We start from the raw sequence: 15,860 nt of genomic DNA, 5'->3' as shown, positions 1-15,860 counted from the left end.
ATGGCGTCGGCTGTCAGTGCTCCTGACAAATTGCCGGGTAGTTCGCGAGCTCTGATGATGTCTCCACGATAATAGTGATTAATGTCCGATCGTGGCTGTTCCAAACTTTTGAGGAGGGGAATTATTTCATTCACATGACATATGATACTTTTCATCGCAAATAAGTAAGCGTATTTCTTGAAAAAATCGAACTGCCTAAGGTGGGAATCGAATTTACGTTCTTTCGCTTGCCGGGCTCTTCCATCTGAACTACTTATTTTATTTTAATAACTAAGCTCACTTCTTTCTCTTCTTTCCTTTGCTAAAACTTGATGGTTAGCTGTGATCAGAAGCTGGTAGTCATTTGATTTTAGATCTAGGTAGTCAGTAGATAGAATAATACCAAATTATTTTTAGAAAGTGTGTTTAGATAGATACTCGGCTGGTGCCTCTATTGGTTTGGTCCATTTGGTGGCAAGCACCACACGTCCCTGATACTTGGCATAGATTATAATTTTTGACAAAAAATATACGGTGAAGATGTTCTACTAAAAATCGTTTTATTAAAGAGGGGAAACCCACATTGTGAGGAAATAAAAACCTTCAATTCGATGTTGATGATCAAAAAATATTTATATGCTAGTAGTTTTGAGTTCTAGTGAAATTACTGGCTTATAAGATACAGGGATTCATCCGTAAATTGTTAGGTACTCAATTACTTGTTTTATTCCAACAGCCTATTCTAGTATTTATTATTATGTCAATAAAAGTCAAATTGGTGACTTCATACAGAAACATAAGAGTCCTCCAAAGATGTAGACTCGCTGTCCTCAGTATTGCTGGTGTCGCCACTCATGCGCACCTTGTAGTCGTAGAAGAAGTGATCGCCGTGCGGGGCTTCGGCACCGGCTTCGTCGTCCTTGCAGCGGTGGTCGTGGATCTTGGTGAACACTACGAAAGAGACCTCAGGTGGTTACAACCAGAGACGCGCCCATATTCACAAACGATGCTTGCTCTGTGGTTGGATCGTGTATCACCCTGTGCGTCCACGCGCACTGTGAGACCTCATAGTAATGTTTGTGAATACGGGCGTGAGTGTCTCGTTGTCTTTGCAGCGGTGGTCGTGGATTTTAGTGAACACTGCGCAAGAGACAAAAAAAGAATGAGACATGTATAGGCTCCATAAGAGCATTTGACGATTTGTAAGTACTAATTTAATTAGTCTACACAAATAAAGATAATTTTGATTTTGATTTTGTGGGAGGTCTGTCCTCATTGCATTTACCAGTCCGTGGTGCTTTTTTGAAAGCTAACTTTGTGCTAACAAGTCGTGGTATGAAACGGTGCTAGCAGATTTTATAGAAGAGCTATTGCCAATTTAATACCTAATCCTCTTGTTTTCTGGTTCAGCAGAAACTTTCTAAGTCTATCAGCGGAATGAAGTACACTCCCTAAATAAATATCATCCCTATTAATTACCCTCAAAGCTAAATATTATGGTATTTGATGGGCATTCCCAAAGTAAAACTGGTACTTCTACTAAAGTGTTTAACTTAAACGAAACATATTTACCAACTCAAATTAACTTTGTAATCTTAGTAATTACTCTAATTCTGTACCCCCAGTGAAAACGGAGTTAAGTCGAAAATGGTGATTTTTGGGAAATCGCATTTGAAGTTAAAAAAAATCCTGCTTCGTCGCTATTAGAGATAACTTGGTGAAATATTTTTTAGGTGAAAGGTAATGTTAGATATAATTAGGCAGTGTGCCAGTTTGGGAAATATAGCATGTAGTTTTTTCGTAATTAAATAAAAACCCAGTTATATCGCCATGCACGGCAACTTTACATTCGTGTAAAGTGATGTAATGGGACATAAATCATTTTACACCACACTGAATTGACCACTCGCTAACAAGTGTAAAGTGATACATTTTACGCCATTTCTGTTGATATTTTTTTGTTTCTTTAATTTTAGAAAAAGTTGTAAAACAAACATTAGTAATTACACTATGAGGAATCATTATTTCAGGTTATTTAGGGTAAATCGTCCAAAAATTTCTACTTATATCAATATACACCAATTTTGTGATGAGAAAAAAAATGTGTAAACTGATCTAACTAACATAATAGCGATCTAAGTATCCTAATAATTATGTGTAAAGTGATATAAGTGGCGATTGTAAAGGAATAAGGCTTATAAATTAAGTTACATTCTTTTTCACCAACCAACAATACATAGTTTTTTTTGTGTATATTAATATGAGTCATCTTATATTGTTAATCACAAATTCAATCTGAACAACTTCAATCGTGTAAAAAGTAGTAACACGAGTCGTACCTCTTGACACAATAAAAAATTTAAAGAAGCCTCCGGTACACTTTGTTAAAAGTAGACATGTATCAATATACACGAAAGAAAACTCAAAATTGGTTCACAAAGCCTTACTTGTATCATTTGGCACAAAATTATTTTCTTTTCTATACGTCGTAGAAACATACCGATTAGATACAAAAATAGCTAATTTTTCAGAGATTCACATTATGTTATAAAGTCAATTTTGATCTAAGTCGAGTTAGATCCCTTTTCACTGGGGGTACAGAATTAAGGATACTAATGTCGGGGCAGATGACCCGGCCGCGAAATTAGGAAGTAATTTATGAAAATTTAAGGAAAACAGTCTCGTCCTTGGGAGAAATGATATTTACAGCTCGTACACAAAAATAAAAGTTTTGCAAGTCTTGCTATACGTACGATGCTTGCAAAATTAAACTTGAACTTGTCAGGAATTCTTTTTCTTTAGTTTGAATAAGTTAAGTTATGACTTGCAAAAAGTCACTGGAATGTGACAAAAAGTCGCTGGAATGTGACAAGCCGCAGACAGGATGAAAAATAGCGCCTTTGGGAAGGTTTTTGATCTACAGACCAGTGGACTTCTATAGGATGATATAGTTAATGTTGATGATGATGGTGTCAGCCCAAAACTTCGGCACATGAGTGGCAGATCCATTTAATGATGATGATGATAATAATGATGATAGTGATGATGAAGGACACAGCCATCTCTTACTTACTGGTGCCGTCCTGGCAGTTCCTCTGATGCATCATGTACAGGCTCTTGAAGGAATGATGATGATGATAATGATGATGGAATTCACAGCCATCTCTTACTTACTGGTGCCATCCTGGCAGTTCCTCAGATGCATCATGCACAGGCTCTTAAAGGATCGGCGCGCGCGCTGGTATGCGCCACAGATCCACTTGATCCGAGGATCACGCCACTTCATCCCCATCTCCTCAGGGCATGGGGTGCACTTGCGATGCCATTTTCTCCTGTAACAAATATAATATTTGCTGAAAACTATACCTTTTGTCATCGCTTAAGATGTGAAAGAAAGGGATTCAGAATATATCATGTTCCAGGCATAGACTGTATAACATACATTATAATATCTGATAATTTTTATTTAAAGAACGACAGTTCTTTTTCATGCTTGGTTAGGCATTTCTCCTCTTGGTTAGGTTGATTTGTGTTAAAACCACTTTGTGAACTTCTTTGTAGAATCAAACTCATTACCATAACCTCTATCTAATTTTATGGTGACCATCATGGTGAATGCATAACTCAAAATTATTTGAATAAATCGACCGTTCACAAAATGACAAAATTAAATGCTCCACTGATTTGAAACTTTATCATAAAGATAATAAAGTTATTAATAAAGTTAAGCTACTAAGTAAATTATCTCAATATTTAATAGCATTAATCACCATCCCGGTCTCTCTGCGCTGGATTTCGGTTGAGCCGGGCGAACTCTTTGCTCTGATGATGACGATGATGACTCTTCTAGAGACTCTCCTGATACCCCACTTTCACCATCAGAATCTGAAAATATAAAATTATCATAAAAATAATGACTAGCACATGATAAAGTTCATGTTTCCGTCATTTTTATCATCTATCAAAGTGATGATACAATTATTTTTATAATTTGTGTGGAGAAAATTTAAATTTGGGCCGTTACTGTTCCTTGAAAACAAACTTCATAATACTGTATCAACATCATCTTATCTACCTTCACTATTATTCTTCCTTAAAAGCAAATTTTCCTTCGGTTTCTCACTATCATCGGAGGCAGAAACAAAATCGAATCGAGATACTGTTTAATACGCCTCCAACAAGTATTACGTAACCACTATCTTTGCCTGTCGCTCCGAAAACCAGATCTGCTCCTTTAAGATAAGGTTTTAAATTCTCTGGCAGTTTTGAGAACATCTTAAGTAGTACAGGTAGGGTATTTGCTCTGCCTAAGTTTGTGGATAGACCGGGGTTAGGCAAACACGGACTTTACGCTTTTCCAGCCGATCGGCTTGGGAAATGAACGCTCGGTCTAAAATCGTAATAGAATGTACAATCATTTAGTCCTACTGTTGATCAAAGTTGTTAAAGCATTGAGATCAAATTGAAACCTGACATTGAAAAATTTTCAGCTTGGTTTGTCAGGCGTTAAGTTATTATTTTTATAGAGAAGGAATATAGATAAGATGCCCACGTAGAGCCCAATTCTTACCCTTTCCCAGTATACAGGGTGGAAACGATAAGTGATCTCACTCGATTATTTCTAAACTATACAAGATATCGAAAAACTGTTTACTGATCCTGAAAGTGCTTCACGAGCTCTATCCAACGGTATCAATAACAGGTTACAAAATAAACTAATAATATGGATCTATCTGAAAATTCAACATTTCCAGCTTCCATACATTTAGTAAAACAACTTAATATTAAAAACTATACCAGATATCCAAAAACTGGTTACTGACCCTGAAAATGCTTCACGAGCTCTATCCAACGGTACCAATTATAAGTCACAAAATAAACTGGATCTATTCGAAAATTCAATGTTTCCAACTTCCATACATTTAGTTCTGTCACAGTCATGGCACTCATGTCTTGATAACATTATAGCAAGTAAAGCCTAGAATAAATGATTTCCATGAATAATTTTAAATAATAATGCATTTTACGAGTTCATTTTAAGTGTTTATTATTTAATAAAAAATAATACACTTTTAATATTGTGTGGCTGGCATACATTTAGTATGGTGGCTGAAAACATTGAATTTTCGGATAGATCCAGTTAATGATGTAACCTTTTATTGATACCGTTAAAAAGAACTCGTGAAGCACTTTCAGGATCATTAACCCGTTTTTCGATATCTTGTGTAGTTTAGAAATAATCGAGTGAGATCACTTAACGTTTCCACCCTGTATAAGTATTTGTATCTTTGTTTTTTGTATTAACTTTGTGAAGGTCATGTATTGTGACCTTATTTAGAAAATCTTTATGGCCTCGTCCCCTTATTCAATCGGAATATCTCTTTAAAATTTCGTCACAGTAAAAAAAGTCTCATCAAGGTAGATCCTGCAGTGACTGTGATAGCTACCTTCCCAATGCTTAAAATTAGAAAATAATATTTTATTACGTTTCTTTTCTCCAGAAGACGAAGACGTCGACCTGTGCGTGTTCTTTCTTCTCTGTCTTCTGGTGTCGAAGTCAATGAAGTCCAGCTTTTTGTTTATGGCCTCCACGTCCAATTTGTTGCTCACGCTGTTTATGGTGCCATTTCCTATGCTGGCAACTGCTATGTCTGCTGTAAAATATATCGAATTCATTTACAAAATGAACATATTTATTGTTAGTTGAATAATGTAAAAAAAATCCTATCACCTGTAAAGCAGTAAGGTCTTCATGTTTTTTGGTTTATTACTCTTTCACGCAACGCACTAACTGGATGGATTTTGAGTAGATATACTTTATAATGCTGCAGTTTTTGTACATACATCAGAAAAACACAAATATGTTTCGAAATCTCCAACTCACAGGTAAACTACTGAACATATCTCTGAATCATCTGTCAACGTTCACCATTCCAAATGAAGTTTGAAGCGGCATTGAAGTAACACGCTTATTACAGTAATATACTGCAGCTGTAGTGTTAACTGTATATGAAATGAACTTATTGAATACCAACTCACCGATAGCCAGTAAAACTGCGAACTGCGAGCTGCGCCAGAGCATATCGGCCCAATTCGTCGCACCAGTAACACTTCGCACCGGCTCACAATTTGAGTCGTAAATCTCTCTAGCTGCTTATGGACTTTTATTGCTAGTTTTATTATTTTACGTTTTTCGCAAATTCTATAAAGTTGTGATTACTATGAGCATGCATCAGGCAAGTTGTAAATAACCTTTATTCATAACTAGCTTTCCGCCCGCGGCTTCGCCCGCGTGGTTTGTTATTCCAAGTCTGATTCTTTTTTGTTATACCACGTTTTATAGTGACTGACGTTTCATGTCAAATCACACGGGAATGCTGTCGAATGGGATAAAAAGTATCCTATGTCCTTCTCCTGGCTCTAAACTACCTCCCTGTCAATTTTCAGCTAAATCGGTTCAGCCGTTCTTGAGTTATAAGTGGAGTAACTAACACGACTTTCTTTTATATATATAGATATGTATTTATCAGTTGATATCGGTCAAGTCAGCTAGAGTAGTAGGACATCCACAACATAGGTTCGTTCGTTTCAGCCGAATGACGTCCATTATTGGACAAAAGCCTCCCTAAAGGATTTCATCCAACGCGACTTTCACCAGATCGTCGATCTACCTAGTGGGGGCCTGCCCGCACTACGTCTTCCGGCTAACGGTCGCCACTCAAGAACTCCCCCCCCCCCCATGAATGGCAAAGAATGGCAAAAGCTAGGCGCAAGAAGCGGGCATTGGAGGAGGCCTTTGTTTTCCTTGCTAGATGTCAGCCTTTCTCAAGGAGTGCCAGATAAATCTCTCCCATTTGTTTCATTCTGTCATTGCGAACTATTTTCATGATATAGTCTGCCTATCTACATTTTAAACGAGCCATTTTTCTTCTAACGTCTTGATTTTCAACTTGCAAGGCGATTCAACAAGCAAGCAGTGTCTTGCCAAGAGAACTGACATGAGTTTTGGATGAAATTAATCAGGTCACTATAATATACTTTGAGCTGCTACATTCGAAGGAATCTTTGGATTTTTCAAAGAGTCATCAATCAAAATTTACTACCCACAATAATAACAATAACGATTGATTGATGTTACCATAAACACTAAAGACGCATTAATATTGTGTATCTAATTACCGATGATCATAATAGTGCTAATTAGACGTGGATTAAGCACATTAGTTATACTGCCAATGTCAGTCAGCACTCAGCTGATCGAATTAATACAAATAGTCCCATTATACTACGATAAATGAACGAGTTTTTCCAAAAATTACCCTATTTTTCCTTTTTCATGTTCAGTCTATCTCTGTACGAAGTTTCATCATCAAAGTAGTGACGGCTTAGGAGTCACTTTTATTAACACTTTTTTCCTATCAGATCAAATCGAGTACATATGACAGATAATACTATAACTTTTTGCGAAGCGAAGGAAATAGTAAAGCAATAATACTTATCACAGCTAGATTAGTCAATCTTGCTGCACAAACAAAAACGTTATTTGTATTTGATTTCGGCGTAGATTGCGGCATTTGGAGCACGCCCACTAAAGCCAATGTTCTCAAGTGGAGCAGTAAACCTTTTAAATAAAACACCGGTGTGGAAACTGAGGCAAATTGCTTCAGAACCTACTAGGAATCCCGATGTGCCCTCGTCCTTGACCGTGGGTGTAATTACGACGTGCGAATTCAGCAAATGGCGTAATAGAATACTGTTCGGATAAAGAAATGATTTGGTGTGCAAAAGTTTTAATACAAGTAATTTATTCCCTCAGGTCTTGCATCTTGATAGAAAATGATGTAGTTTTGCTTTTGATTACGAACAAAACCGCACAGAACTCTTACATTCCTTTACTTCAAAAATATGTCTAATTTTTCCTTTTTAATTATCACCAGGCCATCCAAAGATATTTTATTTAAACAGGACAAAGAAATGAAACTACAAATGTATAAGAAATTATAATATTATTATAATTTATATATTTAAACTTTGTAAACGTAGAACCAGTGTTTTCCATGATAAGAGTCGTTCTTGCAGCGGTGGTCGTACAACTTCACGAACACTGAAAGAAAATTGAAACAGAAAATTATAGATTTACTAGCGACCGCCCGCGACTTCGTACCCGTGGATCCTGTTAGTGGTTGAATTTTGCAAAATCTACGTTCTAAAAGGACCCCATGCAAAATTGAGACTAGCACTTGTAGTTTCTGAGATTTCGTGATGAGTGAGTCACTCAGATTCATCGACGGAAAAAAGCATAATATATGTTCGTTGTTTCATCCTAGAAGAATATTTCATTCCCCCATTCACAGTGCGCTGCACGTCAGTTAAACGCTTCGTTACGCCGAACTTCGCATTCGGCTCGCATTATTTTCGTAAATGTGAAAAGTTCCTGACACTTGATCGAATTCTTTTTCTATTTGTGCCAGTGATTGCTTTTGGTCCCAAATAATTATTTGTGTTTTTGTCAGCGTCTTTGGCAATTCCATGATTAAAGTTTGCGAGTGAAAAGATTTGTTTCAACTTTGTAAGTGAAGCGGAGTTGTAAGGGCTTTGTAGACATGATAAAAAGGGCGATGCGAAAGGGAATAATAATCGAGGCGTTGTCAGCATATTTTTTTGCGTGTTTTGTGGGATGTTCCAGGAAGTTTGCTTGCAAAGTGAAACAGCGGGCGGAAAAGTTGTGTTGTTTTTGAATAAGATATCTAAATATTATTTGGAAGAAAGGAAATGACTATCAAGTACACTATTATCCGTTTTAATTGCTATGTCAAAGTTTGAAAGTAACTCTGTTACTTCTTCAAGGGTAGGGAAGAAGTGAATTGTATGAGCTAGAATTGTAGCTAACGAAAATAGCAAAACAGAAAAAGAAGTAACAAGAAATTTAGAAAGAATCAGATTAGGAAAATAGAGAAAATACAGCTAATCAAAAGGACACTGTCGTCCATACTTCAGGCATGCCTATTTTGGAAGACAGAAGAATCACTCAAAATTGTGACACCTTCTTCATATACATATACTCACGCGTCCCATCCTGGCAGTTCCTGTACCGCATCATGCACTCGCTCTTGAAGGATCTCCTCGCCCGCTGGTAGCCGCCGCACAGCCACTTGATGCCGACGTTGTTGTGGGCTTTGAGCATATCCTGGGGGCAGGGGGTGCAGGTGCGGAAGGATTGAGTGCTGGGGGAAAGAAGAAGCCTTTATTTGCTACCAATATAACTTACGAAAAAATAAAAAATCTCCTAGATACAAGATCCATGAGAGAAGGGCCAGGCGTATAGGATAGGGTGCTGAGAGAAAAAATATTTTGTCACCAACAAGAAATAAAAAAAACACTAATTCATGGTGATACAAAGTGTTAAGAATCGGGATAGAAAAGGGATAAAAATGATACCCAGGCTCAAGGAAGGGAAAGCGATATAATAGAAGGATAAAAGGAAGATACAGGAAAACAGGGATAGAAGAGACAGAAAGATGACAAGTGACATTAGTAAAATATAAAAATATAAAACCATAAACTATCAAAAGAGGCCGTTCGTAACATCTCTCCCTCTCTCTCAACAATGATAGAATATGAATATCAAGAAAAAAGAGAGACAGAGCGGGAGAGATTGATACGACCGGCCTTAAGGTGGGCTACAAAAAGAGTTAAAAGTTTATCTAACATTGTGACGGGACGTGGTGGTTCAGATTGTTCTGGCTTCGGGTCAGGGGGTGGTGGAGTCTTGCAGTCAGGTGAACAGATGAGGCGTCGTGTAGAAAGGAAGAGGCGTGGCAACCGTAAATAAAGCAGCGTCCAGCAGAGTTGAAGGAAGAGGCGCAGCAACCTTAGATAAGGAACGGCCGGGATGCACAGAGGTAGGCGCATCCCCGGTGGCAGCTCCAGATTGCAAATCGGGATCACTTGAAGTAGCAGGTCTACCTGGGCACGCAGAGATAGGCGCGCCCGGAGAGGGAAACCTGCGGCAGCTCTACCTGGGCCCGCAGAGATAGGCGCGCCCGGAGAGGCAGAGCTGTAGATATGTGATGCCCGACTTGAAGGCGCCGTAATGTTAAGAATCGGGATAGAAAGGGATAAAAATGATACTCAGGCTCAAGGAAGGGAAAGCGATATAATAGAAGGAGGATAAAAGGAAGATACAGGAAAACAGGGATATAGAAGAGACAGAAAGATGACAAGTGACATTAGTAAAATATAAAAATATAAAACCATAAACTATCAAAAGAGGCCGTTCGTAACACAAAGGTTTAAGACTAGGGGCTTACAAATTGTGCGAAAAAAATCTCAATCTCCAAGGGCGTGAAGTTGGGGAAGCCCTGTGTTAGAATAAAGACATCTCAAATTGCCTAATTAGACTGCTATTTGTAATTAAAATAAAGTCTGATGCGCTACATTGTCTGTACAAACTCACGCTTTCCTCCGTTCCTTTGTCTCAGCCGATGACGCTTCTGATGATGAACTCGATGAGATCACCGAACTTGATATTGAACTGGAACCAAAGTAAACATAATAAGGAATAGATTTATAAAGTGAACCACCATGGTCCTGACCAGAATCAAGCGTCAGTTTCACTATAACATTACTCCACCGATATGACGTGGCCTCCACTCCAGAACCTTGCAGCCTCATCGGTCGTCAGTTCTGCGTACTATGTGCCCTGCCTATTGCCATTTCAGCTTACTAATCCATCGGGCTATGTCAGCGCCTTTAGTTCGTTTACTCACTCATTATTTTCCAGTCAATACAGACTATGTTTTCTAGGAAATTATTACTCTATCTACTCGTAGAGCGATGTACAGACCGAAATTTTGTAGACGTTCAATATTATACATAAACCTGTGGTTACCCATCAAACAAATCGATAGCCGAGTGCCGGTTAGCAGCAGTTTGTGCCTGTAGCCTGTAGCCACCATTAATTAATACAGATTATTGAGCGACCTAATTAAGTAGCTGCGGATTAGCGTGCTTCGTAATTGAGTCTTGATCAAACATGTGTTGTGTGGATTGCCGAATTCCGCTGCAGGTTTCGAATTTTGGTAAATCATGTTGGCGCTACAATGTTGTGACTTGCTAATTATGAAACATAATAAACAACGCGTGTAATTCTGTTTGCAAAGAACTCTACCTTTCTAACTTGCCTAATCTCCCTCAATATTATGTAATTTTGTTTTCTTTAAACGTTGAGAATTTTAACACAATAGAAAATCTAGTTCAGTCTCACCGGTGAGCCACACGGCATCCAACCTGAACTAAGATAATAAATCTAATAGGTATGAAAACCCTTGTTTGAATTTTCGAAGAGGGTTTTTTTTTTACTTTGTGGCTTTTTCTGTAACGATACTTAAACCACATGGTCAAATAGCGTATAATACCATACAAGTCCGTGTACCTTATTCACGTGTTTTAATTAAATAACTACATAATAATCCTACATATTTCTTATTTGTATCTTCAAGTTCTCAGCGAACAATGCGAATTAATGCAAGCGCACACGTAACTGGCAACATTAGTAGTAATGCTAGTCTAATGACCTTAGCAATAGCAGTGTTACCAGTTACAAAATCTAATCTAAGCATTTTAGTTGTACAAATGGGTTTATTTGGCTCGGATCTAAGTACTTGTGTAATAATTTTGTTGAAACATTATTTAATTATTTTGTTGTGTCTTTTAAGATGCTTTGATTCAAAAGTTTTAGGTTTTTAAGAATGTTCTACACATTCTTAAAAACCTAAAACTTTTGAATGTTCTTCTTAGTTATAAACAAGAGCTAGGATCTGAATGAGATACTGAAGATCTGTAGATCCAAAAGCTTTATATCCTCAATCCTTTCTAATGATTAATTCGACAAAATTTTTAGGTTTTTAAGGAAGCCACGATAGCCGAACGGTGAAGGGGTCGGACTGGTCGACTCGTGATCCGGGGAACGCGGGTTCGGTCCCCGCCGCCGCTCGACTATTGTGGTGAGCTCACTCGTGACACAAGCATATTTAGCTTAGTACGAGGGGCTAACGGGAGTATTAGTAATTTGTGAAATAACAAATTACTAATAATCTTTTTTTTAAAAAAAAAAAAAAAAAAAATGTTTGCAAAAATCAGCCATCATATTATTCCAAAGTGGTCATCTCACCAATTGGTCTTCATCGATATTTTTGTTTGCCAAGCTAAAATTTTTGACGTATCTTTGTAAAATCATGTTTAAAGTAGATAAATATTTCTGATTTCCGTGGATTACTGATGATTTGGAATAGGTGCCCTGCCTGGTATCAAACCTGTACCTTTCTCCCGCTTTTCTCTAATAAAACCCATACCTGCTAGAAGAGATGACGTCAGTCTGCAGGTCGCTCTCTCCCGAGTCCTCCCTGGAGGTGGCCAGGTCGTACCACTTGTGGCCCCTGTGCTGGGCGTCCCCGAAGTGACCCACGTCCTTCAGGTCGTCCACGTGGGCCAGACCGGAGGGGGTCAGGCCCTTCTCGTGGGACCAACCGTTGGCTGGAGATGTGAGAGAGTCATTAAATAAAGTGTATTGCTATGGGTAGGCAACGGATATGAAGAAACTTAAATCCTTCCTTTGTAACCTAAATTCAGTGCTATTACATAGAGCAAGCATTGACATCATCATCACTAGCTTCTACCCGCAGTTTTGCCTTCATATGGGTTGGGAAAACAAGATCACCATCGCGCGCTTTCTCTGGATAAAAACAATATTTTTACGACAAGCATAAAAGTTTACCTTCATGAAATAGTGAGCTGTTCACATTAACTTTCATCTCTTATTTCTTCCTCTTTAAAATATAAAAAAATGCATGCATCCTCTGCAATCGCCCTTTTAAGTTATATCTGACAAGGACCATGAATGTTTTTATACACACTCTTAATTGTGTACTACATCTTTACCTATAGTAGTTTTACAAATGAAAATAGTGAAAAATGTAACGTAATCTTATTACGTAAGTACTCGCATCAAAATAATATCATCAGACACTTTCGTTTCAATTAAACAGAAACGAGGATGGAGCAGAAATACGTCCGAGGAAGGAAATAATAATCAGATTCTCGCAATCAAAGCTGGAATATGGATAACGCGGGTTTTATTCCTGTTTTATCCCCTTAGGGTATTCACGGTACATTTATGATTGTAGTCGCAATTCAGAATGTGAGGTTTGAAAATTTAATTGAAAGCTACATCTGGGATTAGTATTTTGAATGACGCTGTGATGTTAATGCATGAATGCAACATGTTAGCAGAAGATCTAGAGATCAGAGAAGATCTGCCAGAAAATTTAACAGAAGAGAGATTGATAAATGCCCATGTCCCTTGTCTCAGACCGTTACCCCACGCACTTATTATAATAAAATTGAGATTCCAAAAAATCCCACGATCAAAATCAACACATTGTTAAAAAGATTATACACAAAAAAAAAACGTTCAAAAGAAACCTCAAACTTCCATAAAAATCTTTCAATACCCAAACCGGAGCTTACTAAAGGAAAATCTCTGTGAGTTTTTCCTATCTCGGTCCCAATCACAGAAGTGATTAAGTGTGTCTTTCTCCAAAAGCGCTCATTAAAACTTCCAGCTGACAGTAAAACTTGCGACAACTTTCCCTTCTACGTACCGATAATAATTTATTCATCGATGAAACCTCCTGTGTGTAGGTTTTGATAGCAACGAATCAGAGATCTTGGTACTGATTAAGACACGAATTTTCTCTACGGATTTTCTAGTTAGTCTAGGAAATGTATTTCTGCACCATTTGACTTACAAATACTTGTTTCGGTCATGATGACTGATATTATCCACATTGTGGAAGTATTTTTTAAATAAACGTATGTCGTCATCTCCCTGCTGGGCAAAGGCCTCCCCCAAACTTCCAACGATATCCATAAAGTTCTTTATTGAATAAAGTATCTATAAATTATTTAAAATTTGTGTGTTGAGTAATCCGATCTCCATTTGCATGCACCCTAGAATAAAGGAATAAAGCGCTTTATACAAATTCATTGTTCCAACCAAGAACGCCAGAAATATTCATACAAACCCAGTTAAGGCGCATAGCGACAGTGCTGCTGTTTGCTTTAATTAGTTAAATTGCAAACATTACTAAAGTATTAGTAAGATCATAGTTTAGGAATGTGTTTATTTAAAATTAGTGTTCTTGTCAACTATAGCATCTATAGTTACATTTTAGATTAAAGAAGAAATACCACTGATTTGCCACACCATAATGGATAAAACTAAAAAGATCAACCTCCTTAATATTTATACTGATTGAAAAAGAAACGTGGTAAATGCATTCGTCGCCTTAACTATGTTAAAACTGGCGGCACATCAAGAAAAACGTTATGACATCTTATGCAGTTCTATTAAGGGTGATTTTACTACAAAACATACAGTCTAATGTACTGTGGCTCTACCCCCAAGACTGTGACACTGTATTCGGCAAAATTAGCATTTCTAATTTATTAGAGGATGAAATTATCCTGTGAAAAGACCAAACGGACATTTTGGATTTTGATTAAAGCAAATGCCTTTGTGGAAATTATTTGGACTGTTCTGATTTCTTTGAAGTCATGCTTGAGATGACTGATTAGACTCGAAGCTGTACGCACAAAGAATTTAAAGGTCGCTGTACTTTTTAACTTATTGAATCGGCTTCGTTTTAATTAATGGACCCAACAAATTGAACAGCGTTTTTACATATTTTACTCGTATATTTAGACACGGGCTAAATGTGTCTAACAATACATAAAATTTGATTTCTTGATGTTTCAACAAATCTATCTTAATCTTAAGCAAGGAAGGAAGGAAGGGAGGAAGCAAGGGCTTCCAATCTGTAGGTTCATTCAAATCTGAAATGCTCTAACTAAAGAACTAAGAATAACCTCACAATGGGGATGTTGCCTGGGTCAAAAAGCAAGAGTTTTAATTAGTCCGTCAGTTAACTTATCAAAAAATACTCTACACGTATTTTTCACTTTTTCAAACTAATGAAAATTTAAAGAGATAAAGCGCCCCAAAGTTCATAAGAAGAGGCCCGTGACGTCAACGCTTGCTTAAAAATGCCGCACGTTGTGACGTCGTGCGCAACTTCAACGCACCATAACTATGTAATTATTTGTTAGATTGACAAATAAAAATATATGTGTCCAATATTTTTTGATATTAAACATTACGGACTAAAAAAATTTTTTTAGGCAACTAGCCTATTTGCGTGCCCTACTAGTAATAATAAAACCTCTAAATAGTGTTATTATGAACTAGATCACTGATGTAAACTCAAAGCTCCTCGCAAAAAGCATTAAATATAATTATGATAATAAATTAGATCATCTTACAAATAAACTTCTGGATATTTTCGCACTCACCATCGATCACAAGCAGCACAACGCACCAAAGGAACATAACTCATAGGTTTTATACAATAAAGTCACATTGTAGCACGCCCATGGAATATGGATGCAAAGTAATAACCCGCCGTATATTTTATTGCTTATTGTATTGCAAAACTGGTGGTGGCATTATTTTCAGTTTCAAGAGAATTGAATGATGCTATGACGTGTATTCGTCTCTTGATACCAATTTTTATCGGGTCTTGAATTTATTTCATCTGCAAAAGCATATTTACTGTAGTTTTTCCTCTCGTATTTGTGAAGATAATAACAGAAAAGCAAATTAATTTTGTTATCAAGTCCCTGAATTGACATAACTATAGGATTTGAATGTTATAATTCCTAATTTGTGTAATGTGATCATATTTCTATTATTGCCCTGACTAAATACTAATATTCAATGTAATTTTATTATTTGTATCTGTTTACAAGGACAATTATATGAC

The 15,860-nt window shown here is 37.2% G+C and overlaps 2 protein-coding genes across 2 annotated transcripts; both read right to left on the bottom strand.

Moving 5' to 3' along the window:
* Positions 1-763: 763 nt before the first annotated feature.
* Positions 764-5,665, bottom strand: LOC114365814 (uncharacterized). Its single transcript, XM_028322490.1, has 4 exons — positions 5,466-5,665; positions 3,750-3,864; positions 3,154-3,311; positions 764-930 (listed from the first exon to the last, which is right to left on the bottom strand). The coding sequence occupies exons 1-4, from the start codon at positions 5,653-5,655 to the stop codon at positions 764-766; spliced, it is 630 nt and encodes a 209-aa protein (XP_028178291.1). The 5' UTR covers positions 5,656-5,665.
* Positions 5,666-8,003: 2,338 nt separating this feature from the next.
* On the bottom strand, positions 8,004-13,827 carry LOC114365813 (uncharacterized). The gene is made up of 5 exons (XM_028322489.1): positions 13,788-13,827; positions 12,333-12,513; positions 10,436-10,513; positions 9,046-9,203; positions 8,004-8,083 (listed from the first exon to the last, which is right to left on the bottom strand). Exons 1-5 carry the CDS (start codon positions 13,825-13,827, stop codon positions 8,004-8,006), a joined length of 537 nt encoding a protein of 178 aa, XP_028178290.1.
* Positions 13,828-15,860: the final 2,033 nt, after the last annotated feature.

This window comes from Ostrinia furnacalis, unplaced genomic scaffold, assembly GCF_004193835.3.
Source record: "Ostrinia furnacalis isolate ACB-3 unplaced genomic scaffold, ASM419383v2 OfSCF7652, whole genome shotgun sequence".
NCBI classification, from domain to species: domain Eukaryota; kingdom Metazoa; phylum Arthropoda; class Insecta; order Lepidoptera; family Crambidae; genus Ostrinia; species Ostrinia furnacalis.
The sequence above is the reverse complement of the archived record's forward strand: the minus strand, read 5'-3'. Positions and strand labels throughout refer to the sequence as shown.